We start from the raw sequence: 22129 nt of genomic DNA, 5'->3' as shown, positions 1-22129 counted from the left end.
TCCATCTTTGCTCGTCGGTATAATTTTTTTCTAATAGAAATAATTTATGTATTAAAAAGCATTTATTTCGGAAAGCCACAAAGAGACACAATTTTATGTGTTTACTCGCCTACAAAAGACCCACAAAGTGTTCTCTCGCATAACCGAAAAGCAACCGTAACCGCAAATGCGAATAAAACGAACAACAAACAGAAGTGACGACAGTACTCTACTTCGTTTTGATTTATGTTCGTATTTAATGAAATTGTCGCAGTTCTTTCCTCTTACGCTATTTCATTCATTTTCTCGTGTCGTTCTATAACGTCTTCTTGTTTTTAGCTATTTAGAACTGAATTGTTTTGTTAGAATTCACACTCACACAAAATTTAAAGAAGTCGGGACCTTTTGTGTGTTTTCCCATGTAAATCTTCCGTTGCCATCGCAAAAAAAGACAAACGCCCGGAGACATTGGAAGTGTTCTTGCCTAAGTGTTTTTAATTGTTTTCGCACCATTATGTTTAAGTTTCTTCTCTGAAATGCTGAATCAGAGCATCTTCCGCCCATTATGTTAGAATTCTTTAATAGCCCAATCCTCTCTACATGTGCCTAAATAGAAAGATATTTAGAAGGAAGAAGAAGAAGAAAAGTTTGTCGTAATGATTAAATTATTTAGTAACTGTCGAAAAAAAGGGACACTATAAATTACAAAGTAAATAGGATCTTGTTAGAAAAAAAAATTCTTACAAAAAAAACTTTGTTTCATTTCCCGCCCATAAATTTAAAAAATGAGAGGAAATTATCTTCTTCCATTCGCATCGCGGCAATTAATAAATTATTATTACTTATTATCATCAACAATGGCAATAAAATCTAATTCCAAAGAAATTATTAATTAATTTGAACTGACGTCTTCTTTCATCTTCTCATTCTTGAACTCAACTCAACTCAACTCGTTCATCAAAAAAAAAAGTTAACAAAAAAAAAGACGTTGATGGCCCAATTTTAAATTAATTTAACAGCCACAACCTTCCTCGTTTAATTGAATCCCCTAATTAAACGACAAATTAATGTCAAGCATTTGTATCGTCAACATGTTGAATCGAGTTTTCCCATAACGTTAAGGGAAAATCTTACTGTTTTTCCGATTCGTTAGAGCGAGACAGTTAGATGGAAATAAGAAAGAGAACGTTATATGTATTTTCATTTGAGAAAAGTCAATTCATGATTTTGATGAAAAAATTTGAAAATTAAGCAAATAGATTCAAAAGTTAAAAAAAAACATTAAAAAATTTTTTAAAATTTAATAAATTAATTTTTAAATTAATTAATTTATAAATAAATTAATTTTTAATAAAAAAAATTAAATTAATTTTTAATTAAAAAATTAATTAATTTAAAAAAATTTTTTTTTTGATGGATTTAAGCCAGAAATTGATAAAAAAAAAATTAAGGAAATTTTCTTTGGATGTTTTCTTGATGGTTCTTAAGTTTGAAAATTGAAAACATGAAAATAATTGAACAAAAAATTCAAATAAAATTTAATTTAATTTTTTGTCAATAAATTTGAATTTCCCGCGAATGAAAGAAACTGAGTGAGTCGGCTGAAATTGAACTGTTATACATCTGTATACATGAGGCTCGTGACTGAATTGCGCGTGAAATCCATAGTGTCTGAGTGAAACGATTTGAATTTGCTATAAAAATAAAACCGTTTGTTTTTTCGTTACAGATGTCGAGACAGAGAAGAAACCCATCAACAATGAGAAACAATGGCAACCTCTTTATTGTGTCTTGCAACAGGATGAACAAACATTTACTGCATATTGCAGTGAAGAATTATCCGTAAGTTTTGTTTTTCGAAAATTTCTTTCTGATCGCTAACAATTTAGTTTTAAACGTTCATTAACTAACAATTTCCCATCCTTTCTCTCTCATGCTCAAAAAAAAAAAAGATTTTTCCTGTCACGCCTGATAAGGAAATAAAGGTAAAAATCAATAAATAGAATAAAATTCTAAAACATGATTGACACACATTTTATTCACACACGAGACACGAATCAAACTTCCTTCCGATTTTTTTTTCCATATAAAAATTAATCCATTCATTCTTTCCGTAGTTGGCCGATATGCTGTTTGCTGATTTGCCTCGCATCCGACTCGATAAGGTGAATCGTACAAAAGTCCTGCAATTTTGGGAAGCTCCTCCAACGTTGCAAGAAGAACCTGAAGACGGGGAATGCGAACAATCGTCAAATGTGAACAATTCTAATGGCGGCGAGAGTATCCAGTTGAACATGACTCTTCAAAATATGCAAGGTAAGTTGGTTGATCTAACGAAAAAAACAAAAAAAAAATCAAAAATAATATTGTGACAACAAACCCATAAAGTAGCGTTTATGGCGAGTTTCCATATATGACACTTCCCACACGACGACGACGACGCTCAAAGACAATCTTGATGCCTCACATTTTTGCACACTGGTTTGTACAACAAAATGACCTTCTAAACACCTACAAAGTCGTGTATTTATCGAACGATCTACTCTTATAAATGGCTAATTGTTGTATAATCGCGACAGAATATTTATACAAAAAATTTCTTAAATTTTTAGATTTTTTTTTTATATATTGCTGTTCGCGTTCGAATGATCTTTAACATTGCCATAGCCGTCAATCGTACGAATAAAAATAAATCGATTTGATTTCAATCAAAATTTTTGAGTGAATGGAAAAGTGTGTTATGAGTTCATTTTTTGATTATGAAATCATTCTTTTAGAACGGAGCATTTTTCAAGTGCGTTCAGGAAATCCTTCTAAAGAGATAAATTTATCATTTTCCGCTATAATTTGATAAAAAAAAACTTTTGTCATTGAATTAGAATTATTTTTTACTCAAGCTTGCCCAAAAAAAATCAACCTTAAATTGGCAATAATCGTAAATTATTTATTCTCGATGATATAATCCCGTCAATCCAAAAAATTCATCCTAATTTTGTTTTTTTTTTTTAATAAAAACATGCAAACATGACTCATGTTTATTATTGCTGATCCACACAAGAAAATATCGACACGTACATTGCGTTGCGTTGAAAATTCAAGTAGAGTACTGCTTTTCAATTCATTCACATATAGCAAATGCTACTGACTAACTGACGTCTCTGTATTGCCGGCACATACGAATTTCATTCTCTCTCGTCGTGCGATTCTCTTCATAACAAACCTTTTTTCCATTCAGTCAAATTGTGTCGGTCGACTTGAATGGTTGTTGCGCCGCGGTTTTTGTCAATTAGTTTATTATTGTTTGTTGTCTCTAAAATTAAATAATAATAATTCGTTCATCATCTGCATTCAAGAGGACAACGACGTTGCTGTTGCTGCGACGAACGTGAAACAAAATAAATAAAACGTTCTTGAAGAAAAAAAAAGTAAATTTCATTCACAGAGAATGAAACGAAAAGTTATATATGTGACATTCGAGACAAGTGCGTGATAAAATTGTCATTAATGAAGAAAAATAACAAAAAATAATTTTTTTGAGATAACAAAGTGTAAAAAAAAAAAATAGATGAAATATTACACCCCGAGTGCGGTTCTTCGATTGAATAAGCGAGCAGAGATTTATTTTAATTAATATTCGTTCGTCTTTTTAGCTCTACATTCCAGTTACTTCATAAATAAATACAATTCGCATAAATAAAAGAGTTCACATGATAACTCAATTGTTACACTGTGGCGACTCCATCGTGTGTATGATAAAAATGATGACATTGCTCGGGTATTTTTTTTTATTGTGTGTTGGAAATAAAACAACAGACAATTCCCATTGTTGGAGTTATATACCGACAGCTGAAATATATATGTAGTTAAAGTTATGAATATGAGGAACTTGCATCGACGACACGATGCAAAAACATAACAGAACTAATAACGTAATACATTATAATAATAAACTTTTAAATATAATAAAAATTTTTCGCACATATCAACACAGCAAACAACTTTAAAGAAAAAAAAAATACAATGAATCGTCGATTATCTATTACCTATTATTATTAGTACACTTCGAGCCATAATAAATATGTTACGTTACAAGTTCTATCACTCCGTCAGTCACTTGTTCATGCAAATATTTACTAATGAATGCACAACACCCCGATAGCTCTCTGCTTTAGGTTTTTGTATAAAAATAGAACATAAAAGGTGCTGATTTTAAATTGTGTCACTGAATTTTTCGTACAAAGCCGTGTGTATGCATATATATTAACGAAAACAAAAAACAAAGGAAAATTTTACTTGTCAACTCGAATCATAATCATAATTATTTATAACTTCAAGAAGTTTTGTTTCAAATTTTATTTATATGAGAAAGTGACTTTCTATCATTCAAATTGTTTTTTGAGTACAAACGGAATGTAATAATTTTATGTAACTAAATGTTGTTATTAACACCGAAAAAATGCTTAAAAAGAGATATAAACAAAAAGAAAATTGTTTCACAAAATGTGTGAAATATAAGTCAAATGAAATATTTACTTGAAGTTATTGTTTAATTATATTTGGAACAAAAGTTGGAGGTTGAATTACATGAAATAAAACAACCGGTTTGAAAAATTTTGTTAAAAAAGTTTAAAATTTGATAATTTATGAAATTTTTTTAAATTTAATTTTCATAATTCTTAAAAATTTCAAGTTTTTGATCAATTTAATTTAAAATTTATCAAATTCATAAAAAAAATATTTTTAAAATTAATTTAAATATGTTTTTTTTAATTAATTTCAATTAGAAACTTTTAAAATTTATGATTTTTAAAATTTCTATTTTTTGTATTTTTAAATTTTATTTTTGAAATTTTTATCATAATTTTTTTAATAAAAAAAAATATTTTTTTTTATCAAATTGCTTGAAGTAAACAAATTAACCTAAACTAAAAACTTTCAAACATTTTAAACTTTCAAAAAATTTTCAAATTTTATAACTTTTATTTTATGAAAAAAAAAAAATGAAAAATTTTGATCAAATTTCTTAAATTAAATTAATTTTTTTTTTAATTTTTCATAAATTTTTATTTATTTTTCAAAATTTCTAATTTTTGTAAAAAATATGTTAAAATTTTTTAACACTGTCTCATGAAAAAAAAATGAAAATTTTTTATAAAAATTCTTAAAATAAACAACAGTTTTTAGACGGTTCAATACTTTCGGTTCAATTTCATTCTCTCGTAAATATTTACAATTACGCTGGACAATACTCCCATAAAATGATTGTAAGACACACGAAAATCACTTACGAAATTTTCAAACCCAAAAAAATTTTAAATTCATTTAAATGTAGACCATCCAAATTCCTCCGCTGACTTGCAAATGCGAAACAACGACGACGACGCATATTTGTATTGTCTCTCAAGCGAGATTCACATTTTTATAATTATTACATTATTCAATTTGCTAATTCACATGAATGCAAAAAACAAACGGAACAATAGATGGATGTGAAGTGACAATGAATATAAGTGACTGTGTTATAATTAACTGGCGTTTATATTATTTTTGCATCTCGTCGTCTCTCTTTCTCGCTGCTCGCTTATTCATTCAGTCGTGCTTTGAGAGGCATTGATTGTGGTCATTATCACACAACAGCAAAAAAAAATATAATAAGAGAGATTAAAGCAAAAATTCTCGGGATGTAATAATAATCATCAATCGCAAAAATAGACGAAGAAAGGAAGAGGAGAACGGAAATGCAATTACTTTTTGCATCCAGTTACCATTTCAAGACATCTCACTCTCTCGTAATCTTTTTCAAATAAGGAGTGTTTTCTTCAATGTAGTTGCTGTTTCATCATCATCATCATAAAAAGCGAGTTTCTTCACGTCGCGCCATATGAATCAAATTGTAACAAAAGTCAGGAAAAGTGAAAAAATACGTGACTTTTAATCATAAACTTATAAAATGAATGAATAAAGTGATAAAATTGTACACAGAAAACCGCAAACGCACCTTGTACCAAATAGACTGCGGAGATAAAAATTATTTTTTTTTGTATCTGTTAAAGTTTAATTCTTGCGCAAAAACGAGAAAATTGGTTAAACGCAAACACGAAAAAAGATCTAATTAAATATTTCAACAAAAAAAGTCACACAAAACTGAAACATGCAGTGTATAACGGTACAATCAGCATCTTCTAACAATGACAATTTGTCAGAAAGTCGGATAATTGAACGATATAAAGACCATCGACGTGTTCCACGTGGATTACCGTCATGTCTAAAGGGAGAACGAGATGATTTGGATTGTAAGTAGCACTTTTAGTAGAACACTAACACACAAAAAGACTCTCATTTTCTTCAATTACGTTAACTTCTCGTTGTGTGAAACAAAAAAATCACTCAATCATCAAAGATAAAGACACTTTAAATATTCTTCATGCCCAGCTAGACACTGCAGATACTTTCTAACAACGCAAAATAAAAATTATCATGCTCCGTTTCTGAATAAATTGCTCACATTGATACTGCAAAGTACAATTTTTCATATAAAATGTAATAAAATAATAAAAATTTGTCTGTTTTGATGCAAATATTCGCTATAGTGCTGCTGTTTCTCGCTAATAGGCAAATATTTTTATGAAAAATAATGAAAGCGCAACGGTTGATTCCAATTAATTCATTTGATTATGTTTAAATCAGGCATGGCATCACTGAACACACATCGTATGCTCTAAACAAATTGACTTTTTTCTCTTTTTCTCAAACAAACAAACGAGACAACGCAATTAGAAACAAACAACAGTGTATCTAATGTCGAACAGATGCGCGCGAAGAAACAAAATCTTCGTTTTAATTAAGAACTTTTCTGAGAACGTCGACGGGGAAGTGACAAACGAGCACACTTTTGACGCGACAAAATGTAATATCAAATTAGATCTCATTAAATTAGCGATAATTGAAACTCGCCTGCATTGTCCAGCAAATTGAACATTCAATTAATGAAATTTTTCTTTTTTTTCTCTCGTTTTAGGTGAGTTGAAATCACATACATTGCCTCGAATCTACATTGATGATACAAGTCACGAAGGTAATTTAATAAAATAATTTTAATAATTAAGCGCTTTGGAACGAAACAAAAACTGAACAACTACATGATTTGATTAAAATTCTATCACAGTCGTCGCGTTTTTCGATGATGAATGAGTCAACCAGGCCAACTTTTTGCTGTATGTGTGTCATGATATCCGCGGTAGAACTTTACGTTTTTGCTCTCTTTTTGTTGTTGTTGACGACGACTGAAAAATATGTCTGTGTGTGACATGACAACTCAGTTTCCGTTTTTACCAATTACACACGATTTGGTTTGATGATTTTATTATACGAAGTAGAGTTGAATGTTGTAAATATCGGTTAGCATTCGTATCTACTGAAAAAAGAGTTTGAAACAGGATTTATGGTTAATTTCATTTTCTCTCAACATTTACCTATATATTTCGTTCAACGTGTGATATCAGTTCATTGATTGTTGCCAATAAAATTCTGAGAGAATTTAAAGTTTTAATGACATAAACATTCGAGCTCATAGACATCTCGTGGGTTGATTCTATATCCGCCATCCCATATAAGTAAGAACAAGACGTTAAGACGACTGAAATTCAAAGAAACACTCATATATTTATAAGAAAGATCAAAAAACAAGAGTGACATAATGATAGTACTACTTACCATAGCAGGTCAACAACACTTCACACACAACATCCGTTGAATACTTTTTTTTTCATCCAGCATTGTTGCAATTAAACTATTTTAATTTGTGGGTTTGTCGTGTTTTATGCGTACTTGTAAATAATAATCTGCTGCAATCGATAATATAATAACAGACAGCAATTAAATCCATTGTTTGAGTGTAAACTAAATAAAAAGTGTTGACCTGGAAATTAGAAACAAATCGCATTTCAACACTATTTTTAAAGTATGACATTATGCTCTTAGCTGATTTTGAAGCAATCGACGGAAATAGCTGACACAAGCTTTTTTTTTGCATAATTAGGCGAATGCAATTTGAAATAATATTTCTTTTTGTTTTATTTTTTTTTACAAAATTATAAATAATTGAAAAAAATTAATTAAAATAATTAATTGATAATTTTTTTAAAGTCATAAATAATTAAACTAAAATTAATTTATATTAAACAATTTCTTAAACAAAAAATTAAAAAAAATACAAGTTTCAAATTAAAAAAAATTAATTAAAAAAAAAAAAATAAACTTAAAAAAAATTAATTTTTAAAAAAATTTTTAATTTAAAAAAAAATAATTTTTTTTCTTATTTAAAAAATTTATGTAGGGACTCAAATATTATGAACGATATTAAAAAAAAAATTAAAAAAATATTTAAATTTACAAAAAACATTAAAATTAAAGAAAAAATCAATAAAATTCACTTAAAATAATTGACGACTGTCGATCATTCCTCCTTTTTAATAATTAAAGGACTAAAATAATTTGAAATAATTTCAAAAATTGAATTTGCCTAATTATGAGAAAATTACGAGCAACACTCACGAAGTGACGAACAACCATTTTGTGTCTAATCCAAATTAATTACTTTTTTTAAGTACCCCATATTGTACGTTGGATGCCATAAAAAGTTCAAAAATAAACACACTCACGCAACATTCCTGCTCTGACCTACGCCAAGCGTAAAAAGGGGGCTCTTACATCCTACACGTCGTCTTCTTTCGAGAATTTAAGTACTTAATACAAAGAACCGTGCTCATCATTATTTCCTCTATAAATAGTTTCCCCACTGCGTTACAAATGTTTCTAATTCTTACATTTAATGTCGTTGAATGCACGAACATCACAGAATAATCCATTGTTTAGTGTCGCGTCTCTTGGCGTAATTTCATTTGTAAATAAAGAAAAAAATGTCATTTTTCGACAGAAATACTATTTCTTGATCGATGACACTGTCTGATGTTACATCAGAGGGGAGAACATTGACGTCACCGCAACACGAAATGTGCCCATAAATTTATTCTTAAGTATCAAATATTTCCAATCGAACATTTTTCATTGGCATGTTTATATTTAGAGACCGTTTTATTGCAGAGGCGTAAAATCTTTCTATTTTTGATCAGACTGCTTTTGATAATTTTTCTCCATTCATGTTATTTTAAATAAATAACGACGAGATAAATATTCAACAGCAATGATCAGTAAAGTGGCAAAAAAGCATAACAACTGTTAACCCTGAAAGTAGTCAATCGATAATGCAACAAGTCCTTGTTGAATCTCCTCATATGAACTTTTTTCGTGAATTCCAATAAGAAAATCGAATCAGGACAATGTGAAAGGCACCCTTGTGCAAACCCGACAATATCTTTTTATCGCATCATTACGTTCATTGTTACCTCGTAAAATGAAAAAAAAAACGACGAGTAGCGTATGAAAGAAAAGAAAAGTTTTATTGAATAATTTCAGGTCTATTTAATGAGATACAGGTCAATAGTTCAGTTCAGTGAACCCAAATCAAATGCATCTCGCAAGGAAAGGCCCGTACCCTCCTAACTTCTTTCACGCAATTTTATATTGCGATGCGTTTGATATGACACAAAACAAACAAAACAAGGAACTGTCCTTTTGATGAAAAAATAAAAAAAAAAGAGGAAATGAGGAAGGGACATTGTCAGGGGAATGTTAAATCATCGGACAACAATTAATTAATTGCCAACTATCTGAAGAAATCTAGTTTTTTGTCAGTTACTCGTCGAATATGATGTCTATGTGTTCACATATTAAAGTGAATTTCTGCGTATGTGTAAATTCTTTAAATATGTGGCGAATACAAAACAAAACAAAAAAAAAATGTAAAACGTAGAAAGAAAAAACAAAACATGTTAAGGGCTCTTTCAAATATTATTTAGCATTACAAATTTTACGCCTTTCTTCGATATGCACGTCACATATACTCGAGTAACTTGCGCTTAGAGGAGATACATGAAGTCGTCTGTTTTTCAGTTGTGTTTTGACACACCTTTTGCCCAGGTAACAGCGCGTTATACGACATATGAAGTAGCCCTAAGTCTCTTTTTGTATTTTTTGAGTCGAAATAATAATAACAACAAAACAAAGTTGGTATGAGTTTTGTATGTTAATGTAGCACACTAAAATTGTGGTTGTGTTCTGTGTTTCCGTCGATGTGTTGAGTTTAATTGTCAATGTGTGCGTTTATTGTGAATATTTACGGATGCAATACTAATCCATTTGTATTGTAGGGTGAATGCAACTTTTTTCTACTTTTAAAGTGAAATTGTGATAATAGAAAGCTTAAAAATGTTAAAAATTTCTTAAAATCTTGAAATATTATTTTTGTTTTTCAAAAAAATTTTTTTAATTCTTTTTATTTAATAAAATAATTTATTTAATTCAATAAAAAACATAAAAATTTTAAAATTAAAATTTTCAAAAAGAGTTTTTCTCAAAAATTCAATTTTTTTACGATATTTTAAAGTTTTTGTAACTTTAATTAATTTATTTTTTATTTTTATTGTTTTTTTTTAAGTATTATAAAAAATTTTTCCTAAACTTTTTTAATTAAAAATTATAAGAACAAAACATAAATTATTTTTTTTCTATTTTTATAAGAGATAAATCATGTGAAAAAATTATAAAAATATAAAAAAGTATTCAAAGTTAAATTTTCAGAAAAATTTTACGTTAAAATTAAAAGTAAAACTAAATATTTTACTTTTTCAAATAAAATTTATAAGAAAAAATTTTTTTTTATTTTTTCTCAGAAAATATTTATACTTTTTTATTATTTTTTTTTTTTTAATTTTTGAAACACAAAACACATGTTGAAAATATTTTTTTTATTGAGAAATATTATTGTAGAGAAAGAAAAATATACAAAGTTTTCTCAAAAAATTTATTTTTTTAATAATTTATAAATTTTTGGATACATTCATATTCATTATTGAAAAGTTTAAAGAAAAAAAATTTATTACAAAAAAAAAAAAATAAAAAATATTTTTTTTTAAAAAGTTTAATTTTTCATGATCTTGAAATATTTTTGTTTCAATTTTCATAAATTCAATTTTTCATGAGAATCTTTCTTGACAAGTTCTCTAAAATTAACAATTTTCTCTAAAATTTTTAATAATAAAGTCTTCTTTTAAAGACTAAAATTGACATATCATCAATGTCTCGATCCGTTACATACGAACGATCACCCTAAAGATCTTGTCGCACTGTAAGAGAGATACATATCGCATACGCATACATACCCATAACTTGCTTAGTCACACATTATTCCGTACTAACACAGAGACACATTTCGACTATGTTATGAATGAAACACAAACCGTTTTAGTTGAGTTAAAGAGTGTATCGCGATCGGCTGTAAGAACCTCTAATCGAAAATAAATAACAATAATTAAAAAGAAAATTGTCACAACCGAAAAAACGGCAAAGAAAAAACCTCTTAAAATACTTGTTGAGTGTCTTATGTTTTTTGAAAAAATCAATCAAGAGGAAATAATGCGATCGGTCGGTGTTTGAAGGAAAAAAACGTGAATAAAACCAATTAAATGAAATAAATCAAATACTTGATACAAGCTAATGCGATATACATATATTTTACTACAACAACAACAACAACGACGATAATAATCAGCTTTAAAACTAAACCCATAATTACCATAGAACTGTAAAATTAAATAAAATAAATCAAACGACTTTTTTTTGCCATTCGAGGATTTTTTCGAGTGAAAATAATGACAAAGTGAAACAAAAAATTTATGGAAATAAATTGTAATAATTATCATAAATTTAAGACAAATACACCCAAAACAAAACGTACTACTTGCATATCCGGTTTATTTATATTCCAATCATCTCAAAACGAAAGAAATTATACGAAAATGGTCTAACACATGCTCGTCTCGCAGTATCGTAGGCATATCGACAATAATGAAAAAAAAGTTATTTTTACGCTGTCTCCATTTTATTACACTGCCTGTTTGCCTTAAACGACAACGAATACGACGAACGATCCCAGCTACTAGCAATATGTTGCATTTCTGTGTATTTTTTTAGAATAAATTGATTCTCATTTCGTTGGAATGTATATTGTTGCACATATGTATCATACATATATGGAAGGCATTTGTACACGATGACACATGATATGTGCTTGCACTAACTAAACTCTACTCCATACGCAAGAAAGACACAAAACACAACAAAAAATTTATTCATGAAATATTCCAAAGTGATCTTTGTATTAATTTTTACGAGAGAGCGAAGAAAAAAAGGTTATTTTGGTTGAAATTGAATTGAAATCTCTATAAAATGATTGTTAGTGTGGTTTTGTTTGAGCTCACACTTCAGTATTTATATTTATTTGTGTGTCTATTTTGATTGTGTTACGTAAAAAGCGCTAAAATAACGTAAACATAATGAGTGTTTGAGGTCAATTGTTTTTGCTGACCAAGAAGGCACGTTCAGACCAAGATTGAATTCGGTTTTAAATCGTTATGCAATCGAAAAAAATAATAAATTTCAAAAAATCAAACCAACTTCCGCCAAACAAAACTCTTTCCGGTGTCTTTTTGTGTGATAAGAATCCATTTCACAGAACAATTCAATAAAATATTAATGACCTTCTTCTCAAAAGGTGACAAAATCGATGCGTTTTCGTCATTCATGTCACTTTTTTTTCGATTCAAACACAAAAGAAATCATTCCGAATGATTTCACACCATCATTTTTGCTTCATGATATCATCCTATCGACTATTGTTGTTGTTAATTTGTGAATAAAACGGATCCTTGTGTGTCTAATAGCAACTCCATACCGCTAATGATTAACCATTAAAAAACGAGAAGCTTATTATTTGAAGTAAAAAGGCCTCCTGTGGTATCGTACTCACTTCACGATCATTTAATATAATAACCCTATAAATATATTAAACAAAGAACGACATTGCAGATGCACAAAAAGTTATTGTCTCCTGCTATAATCCCTTTACCGCGTATCTGACGACGACATTTCGACGAGGCAGCAACATTAAAGATACAAAAAAAGAAACATTAACGTACAAAAAAACACATAAAATAACTGAAAAGGTGCTCGAAAGCGAGAGAGAGAGATGGGAACAAGGCATGGCAGGTGCTTAGTATGGAAATGTTTAAGCGTGTCTTCTTGATTATTTATTATGATAGAAGTTTTATACGTAAATATAATTTATTTGAGTTTAATGTAGAGTAGAGAAAAAAGCAGCTTGCCTTTTGTTTTAGAGCGCTTAGGGCGATCTCGAAGGAAAGAACGTGTCATGTCATGTTTGTTTCTCTCTCTCGAAAAAAATGCGCAAAGAAAAAATATTTCCGGCGTTCAAACTGCAGATAAATCGAACAACAAACTGCAGCACAAACAAAAATTCCAAACTCATAAGGGAAAAAAAATATTTTTGAAAATCGACACTTTTCTATTCACAAAAACACGAAAGAAACACATCTCTCGAGACTCGAACGAGAATGTATCGAATTGTGAATGTGTGTGTTGCTTATTCAAAAAGGTCCGTTTAGTTCAATGTCAATTATTTAATCAAAGGCATTATGTTGATACAAATATATTTAACTTACAACCGAGTCAAATCCATGACATATGATTGAAATTTCTTCTTCTTCTCAATTTCTGAATATAGAAAACACTCTAGATTATTTTTTATTTTGTTTACCTTTTTCTCCTCTTTCTCATTTATTTATATATTTACTCTTAATAAATGCCCCTTACTTAATTCTTCTTAATAATTTTAATCTATGATTCATTTTACTTTTTCTTGGTTAAAGACCTGCGAGTATTAACGAGAAAATGAATCACGTTGCAAGGAACGCACGAACGAGCGTCAAACGTAAAGGTTAAGCTCAAAAATTAGAAAAAAAAAATTCAATGTCTCATGAAAATTTTTTATTACGTCTATTAAGAAACTTTGTCTAAGTAAGAGATTTATAATAAACAAACATATTAAATGCTGTGATATTGACATTGACTGTCAAAATACCTCTCTCTCAGTTTTATTTTTTTTATTTTTATTTTGTGAGACACAAAATTCACGAGAGATATATTTTTGTCAGAATTTTTGTGTGGAAGTGATTCATCATGCTTTAAAAAGAAGGACTTCCGCTTTTTAAACGATACGATTCTCCGTGATACGTGAAAAAAAGAACAAAAGAGCCGTTCCTATTTTGTGTTGTTTTTTATGACAATGGACATTTATATTTGTCTCTTCTTCGTTTATTATTTTGTACCTACTTATAGTTTTATGTTAATGCTTATTAAATGTGAAGAAAGACGTCAAATGCCCGACACAGGAGAAGAGTAGAATTTAAATTCAAAAGAAATTTTTTCTTGTGTTGTTCAAAATCAGTCATATGTGTTATTATTTAAATTTTTATTTTTTTTTTTTGTTTTCGAAAAAAAAGAAAAGAAACCACAAATTGTATTGAAAACGATCACTCGTCGTCGAACTTGAAAAAAAAAAAATTTTTTTTTTTGCGAATTCTTTTGCATCACAAATGGGACCCCCTGAAAACTTTTCAATGACTTTTTTGAAAAGTCACAACAGGAAGGAAGCAAGAACTATCGCTTCGAGATATTCATTTGAAGTTATTCGAAAAATCGTTAGTCAATTGGCCTCCTCTCTTGACGTGACTTACATAAGCAAAATTAACCATCTCATGAATACCTACTTAAAAAGTCGTATAATTGAGCCTATAGGGCTTTCTTCAATAGTTGTTTAAATTGTATTATAATAATGATGATTGTTCACTGACACACAAAGTAAAAAACAGACAGACACACACTCTTGAAATCTAATAACAATGAAATGAGCATGTGCTTGACACGACACGGAATGGAGATGATGGAATACAAATAAAATGAAATTTTGATCGCCAATAATAAAATATCATTTTTACAACTGATCTAGCTGAGCGAGTGATCTTGAAAAAAAAAAGAAAAATAAAAAAAAAATCAGAGACAAGACACGATAAATGTTCGTGTGTAGAACTGTAGTGAATTTAAAAAAAAAATAAAAATATCTTTATATGAAAAGACCATTTAGTTACATGTGTAAGAAATACATGCGAAACTGGTTTGTTTTGTCGAAGCAACGGTTCGCTGTTGAATAGTAGGACATTCCTGTTGCTGCGATAAATGAAACACACAAACAAAAATCCATCGAAACTATTTCACTAACAAAAAAAAGCAAAAATAAAATGTTACAAACGGATAGCTGTAATAACAAGAGCAGTTCATCGATAAATATTGCCAAAGATGAGGATGAGTCGACGCGTCGTCGATCAACGTTTTACGTGCCATTAGTTGTCCCGCCATCGTCTGAAGACAAAAACTTGGATGTCAGTAATGGAAGTCTCGATTGGAGTCTCAACAGTTCGCTTAACAGCACAGGAGATTTACTCGTCTCGAGCGAAAAGGAAAACAAACTCAAACGATATGGCATCGTACTGAATGGAAGTATTAACATTGACGACAGTATCGAAATTCCGCAACCATCGAGTAATGTCTCAACCGATTCCCAACGAACACATACATCAACTCCCATCAGTCTCATGAAGGCTCGCAGTAGGATAAACATCTTATCGCTGCCCGACAAAACTATGCCGCCGTCTCCTGCAAAGGAAAAATCAAAAACATTACCTCAGAATCTCACGTCGCCAACATCTGCAAACACATTTCCGCCGAAAAGTTCCTTTTTGCTCAAATCCACGCCCAAAATTCTCGGGCATCTTAACTATTCATCTTCGGATTTTGTGTCGCCATCGTCTCCGAGATCATCGTTAAGTCCCAAAAAGTCTCTCAGTTTCGTACGACGAACGCATTCGACAAAACTCTCGCGAAGTAATTCGTTGCTGAAGAGTTTCTCGTCGCAACATCGATACAGCGAACAAGAACAACGAATGCTCCAAGTTGATATTATTCCATTGCCACGAGATGTGTTAGAGCACTGTTTCGACACGGGCAATTTTGAGGAGTCTGTCAAACAGATGTTCTTCGTAGAACGAAAATCGGGCAAGACAGAGACTGAAGACGAGAAACATCATTCAAAGGAAGATCGAAGTAGTACGAAATATGACAACAACGAATACGATGACGACAGTGACCCGCATTCTGGTAAATATATAATTATTAACTCTCTAAGATTAATATCTTTCCTTTTTTGTTTGAATTTGAGTTTTTGACACGTATCATTTACGCAGTCATGAGGCATCATCAATTAAACCGACGTTATTTGTCTTTTTTTTTCTTGTAAATAAAAATTATTTAATAATACAATTTGGAACAACAAAAACAAAGACTTGAGTGAGCGAATGAGTGTTCGTTTTTATCATTTCCTCATAAATACGACGAAATTGAATGTTCGTGCAGTCGAATGTGTGGCCTGAAAATTCATTCGTTTCAGTCTTGAAACAGCAGTTGATCGAACATGTAGAAAATGAATTTGAAACCAAACAAAATTTAAACTTAGATAAGATAGTGTGTTTGACTAACGATAATAAAAATGTCTAAATATCAAGGTTCGAGTGTTTGGAGAAATTTTTATGAACTTTTTTCTATCATTAATAATAAAATTTTCGATAATTTTATCGTTTCAGACACATCATACGAGAAAGCATGTAGAAGAGGATCGGCTCCAAACACACCTATGTTAGGTCAAAAGCCTGAACAACAACAATCCAACTCGATATTTTCAATATTTTCGAAACGGTAAACATTAAAAAAAAAAAATTTTCTGTGAAAAAATTAAAAAAAATATTTTTTTTAGATCAAATCCTTTAAAACGAACAAAATCTGTGACAAAACTCGAAAGATCGAAACGAGGCTCAGGCGGATTACGAGGATCGAGATCTCATGAGAGTCTGTTATCGAGTCATGCTGTGATGTCGACGATAGATTTGTCGAGTATGAATGCCATTGGAGTTGCGCCTGTACATTCATCAGTATTAGGAAGAAGACATTGCTTCCAAGTTCGAGGGGATCCGAGAGGAGAACGATATTACAGTTGCGGATCTCGACAAGAACGAGATTTGTGGATTTATAGGTAAGAATTCTAACTTTTTTTTATGAAATTCGAAAAAAATTGATCATAAAATTTCTTTTTTAGTTTACGAAAATCAATATCGCCAAATTTGGAACACACAAGAAGAACAGATAATTCACTAAAAATGTGGATTTATGAAGCCAAAGCACTTCCGCCGAAGAAAAAGTACTTTTGTGAAATAAATTTGGATAAAACGTTGTATGGGCGAACGTCAGTGAAGTTACGAACGGAGCTCTTATTTTGGGGAGAATATTTCGATTTTCCCGACGTGCCTGATATCAACGTCATAACAGTGAATGTTTTTCGTGAAGGAGAGAAAAAGAAGAAACGCGACAAGCATGTTTTAGTCGGTTCAGTGAAAATTCCCATTCACGAAGTAACATCACGAACTTTTTCGGAAAATTGGTATCCAATTATCTCGGAAAAGCACGAAAGTATCAGCAAAAACTCTTCGAAAGAACCAATTCCAACGTTACGTATCAAATGTCGTTTCCAAAGCACAGATATCCTTCCATTGGAAACATATTCCGAATTTTTGGAGTACTTGAAGGAGAATTACAAACAAGTTTGTGAGCAATTAGAGCCCGTTATCGGTGTCAAAGCGAAAGAAGATATCGGACAAGCTCTCGTACTGTTAATGTATGCTCAAGGAATGATTGGATCTTTTCTAACAGACGTCGTGGCATTAGACTTATTACGTGTTGGCGATCAAAGACTTACTTTCCGCGGAAATTCGTTAGCTACAAAATCCATGGAAGCATTTCTCAAGTTGACAGGCGAACAATATCTGCAAGATACACTTTCAGCTCCAATTTCTGAGATCATCACGTCAGATAAGGATTGTGAAGTTGATCCATTGAAAGCAACGGGATCTCTGAATAGGCAACAACAAGCTTTGAGACAAGCAGTTCGTACAGCATGGAATGCAATTGCTGAAAGTCACAAAAATTTCCCGCCTCAATTGCGTGAATGTTTTGCTACATTCAAAGAACGCTTGCAAATTTTGGATCGTGAAGATATGGCAGATAATTTGATAAGTGCTTCGATATTTTTGCGATTTTTGTGTCCTGCGATATTGTCTCCGAGTTTGTTTAATATCACAAATGAATTGCCATCAGCTCGAGCGACGAGGAATTTGACGTTGGTTGCGAAAACTTTACAAACATTGGCAAACTTTACACGATTCCAAGGCAAAGAGAGCTTTATGGAGTTCTTGAATGACTTCCTTGAACAAGAAGCGCCTCGGATGAAATATTTCTTACATCTTATTTCGGTAAGTTTTTTGTCTTTAAACAAATTTTTAATTTTTAACGCTTAATTTTCACTTTTAGACAAGACCTGCATGCCCTCCCGTTGAAACAATTCACGATTGGACAGGATACATCGATCAAGGAAAGCAATTGTCGATTTTGCATAATCTTTTGATCGAAAGTATACAAAAATTGCCAATTGGAAAACAACAAGAATTGCATCCGCTTCCCTCAATTTTGGATCAAATCACACAAGCAAAACTTGCGAAAGAATTTAGCTCGAATACGTTGCCCTTACAATCGCCGGATGTGTTGCCCGTATCGAATCAGGAGAATTTCTCGCATACGATGAACAATCCGATCAAACCAACAGGCGAACGAGGCGTTATTCGGGGAGTTCTGACGCCAAATTCGTTGGAGAAGAATATTTTCCGATACAACGATCCAACTGTTCAACCGTTTTTACAACAAAACCAAAGTAATCATAATAGCATGTTGTTGAATCCGCTTCAACATTCGCATTCAACCTCAAGTATTTCATCCCACCAAAGCTCCTCAAATACATACAATAGCAATATTAGCAATCATAATGTGCATCATCATTACATCACAGTCGAAAAGCCACGCAATCCTAATTACTTTTATACCACAAGTGTTAATGGCATTCGCAATTCAGCGACGCCAAGCAATGCTGTGCGAGCCAGTACGCTTCCGCGCAACACTTTAAACAATCAAATGTCGACTCTTGCAAATACGGATTCGACAACGGAGCAAGAACCCATCTTGTATGATCAGAGTAAAGCATTTATCCGCAAAAGTCCGACGCCATTGGCGAAATCGAATGTAAATGGAAGTCGAGGAAGAAACTTGAACGGTTCACAATTGTCACTTTTGAGCGAAAATTCTCTCGGGCGAAATGCTCTCGGAATTCCGCATAGCAACAACGGAATTCAATGCGGAGCGATAATTCAAACGGCACCCGGACAACCAAGAGATCGTTCGAATCATTCGAATATGCCGCTCAATTTGGAAGATTTGGATGATTTGCTCAAGTATGCCGATGAACAAAATAACGACCAAAATATCAAACAAAAGAATGAATTAACACAAAAAGGAAGCAATGTCTCGATCGGCGTTTGTAGCTCAGGATACCAAAGCATAACAAATCAATCACAGAGCTCGAGTCCCACAGAAGGCACGCAACACATTCATCATCATCATCACAATGGGCTGAAAAACTCCTCATCATACGGTCAAATTGTCCCCAAATACACGGGAGTGTCGACTTACAGCAATAACAACAACAACAATCCTCCATTGGCATTCAAAAATCCTCTTTATCAACTTCAATCCATTGGCGGAGACAATAACAACAAAAGTTCAAGTTTAACGCCTGCAAGTAGCGAAGAACAAGTTAATGGCGATTATTACAATTTGGATACGAGCATGAATGGAAACTACTGTGAAAATGCGAAAATCACAAATACCATCAACAGTTTGGTAGACAATTCACGTTCACGATTGCCACGAACAAATCCGTTGCATTACAACAAACGTAACGACAGTAAACTTGAAGAGGCGCAAGGCGAAGGCTCGAATCATCGTTATCATCGAAGATTGAGTCTCGAATCGGCGCGCACTCTATCCGATAGCTCAACAGATACTGAAGGTAAATTTTTAGAACTACTTCAAAAATTGGAGGAATTGGGAATGGAATGTTTCGATGATCGTCTCGTTCAGTTGAAACTTGAAGATTTTTGTACTTTTAGTGATACTTAATTTCTTTTCGCATGCCTTGTATGCTTTTTCTAACATTTTTTTGAAACAAATAAACGTACTAACCTTTTTTTGTTTAAATTTTCTTTTTTAACATTTCATGAGCGTTCCCAAATGATGGCTTTTGTTGTTTAAATTCAATAAAATTTTTCCATTTTTTAGGTTTAAACCAACCAGCAATCACTCCCATTGTGAATCATCATCATCACAGCGAAGGAAAACGTCGGCGAAACACATCGCGATCTGTCGAACAATGCGAACGCGAAATTCAACGTCTTCAGGCTTCCGTTGATTCGCTCCGAAAGAAACTGAGTCTCGAAAATATCACAGAACCAACGAGTAATGACAAAGATGACGACGGCAAATACAGTGACGGCAAAATTCGAAGTATTATTGCAAGGTACGTTATCTAATCTAATTGTCTTTTTCAATTTAATTACAATAAAAATTTCAATTTTAGACTGTTATCGATGGAAGAAGAGCTCCGCCGTGAACAATACAAAATGTCAATGATTCTAAGTCACAAGCAACGCGTTATTGAAGCGCAAGGACAACAAATTGCCGCACTCGATGCCGCCAATTCCAGATTATTAAATGCACTATCTAGTCTGAGATCACGTTACGAAGGATCTGAGCCATCGAATAGCTTACAAGGCGGAAGTGGCTCGTTATGTTAAGAACTTTTCCTTGTCTCGAAAAGAAAAACTATTAAAACATTAGTTTTCCCATATATAAATTTTTATCTCTCCATAGTATTATTAACACACAATTTATTGCATTATAATGTGCGTGTCTTCTTTTAACATCATAACTATATTTGTAAAACGCTCGAAATATTTTAACATTAACAAAAATCAGTATTCCAAAAAATCTTTTCTATCTCTCTTAAAACCTAAAAAAAAATCGACACAAAACCATGAACATTTTTTTTATTAATTTTAATGTTAAACGTTAATTTTGTTATATTTATATATATTTTTAGATTTATTTTTGAACAAATTTTATATCATTATTCGTAAAAAAAGTATATAAGTTTATTATATCAAATATATTTACGGACACTTTCCAACAGTATGATTTCTTTGTTTTATTTTATTTTTTTTTTGCTTTATCGTCCCAAAGATGCTCAAAAAATCTATTCTTCCATTCGAAGCACAATCAAATCTAAAATAATCTCAGTACCTCACACACACAAAAATTTTTACTAAAATAAACATTAAACATAAATAATGAATAATCCCGATCAGTATTTTGCTCAGTAGTTTATAAGATGATAATATTCCTCTTCACAGTTTCTTTTGTGTCTTTTTTCTCGTCTTGAACAAAACGAAAACATCATTTAAGAGGGTTAATTGATGCACAATTGTTAACTCAAGTAGAAACAAAACGACCAGAAGATAAATGAACCAATTTTTATTGTACTTTTAGAGAATTATTATTATTAATCATTACTATTGGGATAAATAAATGATGAACTCTTTCTTTATAAATAGGATAAAAATGATAAATTTTGATGATTGATTGATCAAAAGCGGAATTCAGATTTTGTCTCATATGAAAAAAAATTTTTTGTCACCCTAAAGAGTTAATTTTTTTCTTAAAACTGATAAAAAGATACTTTCGTATGTAAACACTTCTAATTATTTATTTGTATTGGTAAGTGCAGAAGAAATTAGCTAAACGTGCTTAGTTTTAATTTAAATGTCGTCTTGTTAACTTCGTATTTTATCAAAAGTTATTAAAAAAATTACAAGTTACATCATGCCGTGCAGCGGATGTGGAAATTCAGGGCACAATATTCGTACTTGTGCTTCAGGACCAACTCCCGGAGGCGTAAATGGAATGCGAGCTCGAGCAGCAAATGCATACAATCCTCGTCCAACTCCCAATTTTGGAGGATTTTTGACTTCTTTTGCATACGAGCCTGCTCATAGCACTCCGATTCGTGAGTCTGTGCCCCGTTTTGGCGAAGAAATCAAACTTTCGGAAATAAAACGCATCGTTAATG

At 31.3% G+C, this 22129-nt stretch overlaps 1 protein-coding gene across 5 annotated transcripts in view; it reads left to right on the top strand.

The window, feature by feature from the left end:
* The window catches only part of LOC134827378 (ras GTPase-activating protein raskol), a 34870-nt gene extending 13805 nt beyond the window's left edge, over nucleotides 1-21065 (top strand). For 2 of the 5 annotated variants that reach the window (XM_063839982.1, XM_063839980.1), the window contains exons 3-11: nucleotides 1709-1821; nucleotides 1932-1964; nucleotides 2097-2295; nucleotides 16650-16761; nucleotides 16820-17095; nucleotides 17159-18368; nucleotides 18427-20014; nucleotides 20284-20521; nucleotides 20582-21065. In XM_063839982.1, the coding sequence (XP_063696052.1) occupies nucleotides 1709-1821; nucleotides 1932-1964; nucleotides 2097-2295; nucleotides 16650-16761; nucleotides 16820-17095; nucleotides 17159-18368; nucleotides 18427-20014; nucleotides 20284-20521; nucleotides 20582-20798 (3986 nt within the window). In that variant the 3' untranslated portion in view covers nucleotides 20799-21065. Of the gene's footprint in view, nucleotides 1-1708; nucleotides 1822-1931; nucleotides 1965-2096; nucleotides 2296-5714; nucleotides 6273-6997; nucleotides 7055-14962; nucleotides 16168-16649; nucleotides 16762-16819; nucleotides 17096-17158; nucleotides 18369-18426; nucleotides 20015-20283; nucleotides 20522-20581 lie in introns of those variants that run through there. The other 3 variants (XM_063839983.1, XM_063839984.1, XM_063839979.1) reach the window with 3 other exon arrangements.
* The last annotated feature ends 1064 nt before the right edge of the window (nucleotides 21066-22129 follow it).

The sequence above is a fragment of the Culicoides brevitarsis genome, chromosome 1 (genome assembly GCF_036172545.1).
Source record: "Culicoides brevitarsis isolate CSIRO-B50_1 chromosome 1, AGI_CSIRO_Cbre_v1, whole genome shotgun sequence".
Lineage (NCBI taxonomy): Eukaryota > Metazoa > Arthropoda > Insecta > Diptera > Ceratopogonidae > Culicoides > Culicoides brevitarsis.
The sequence above is the reverse complement of the archived record's forward strand: the minus strand, read 5'-3'. Positions and strand labels throughout refer to the sequence as shown.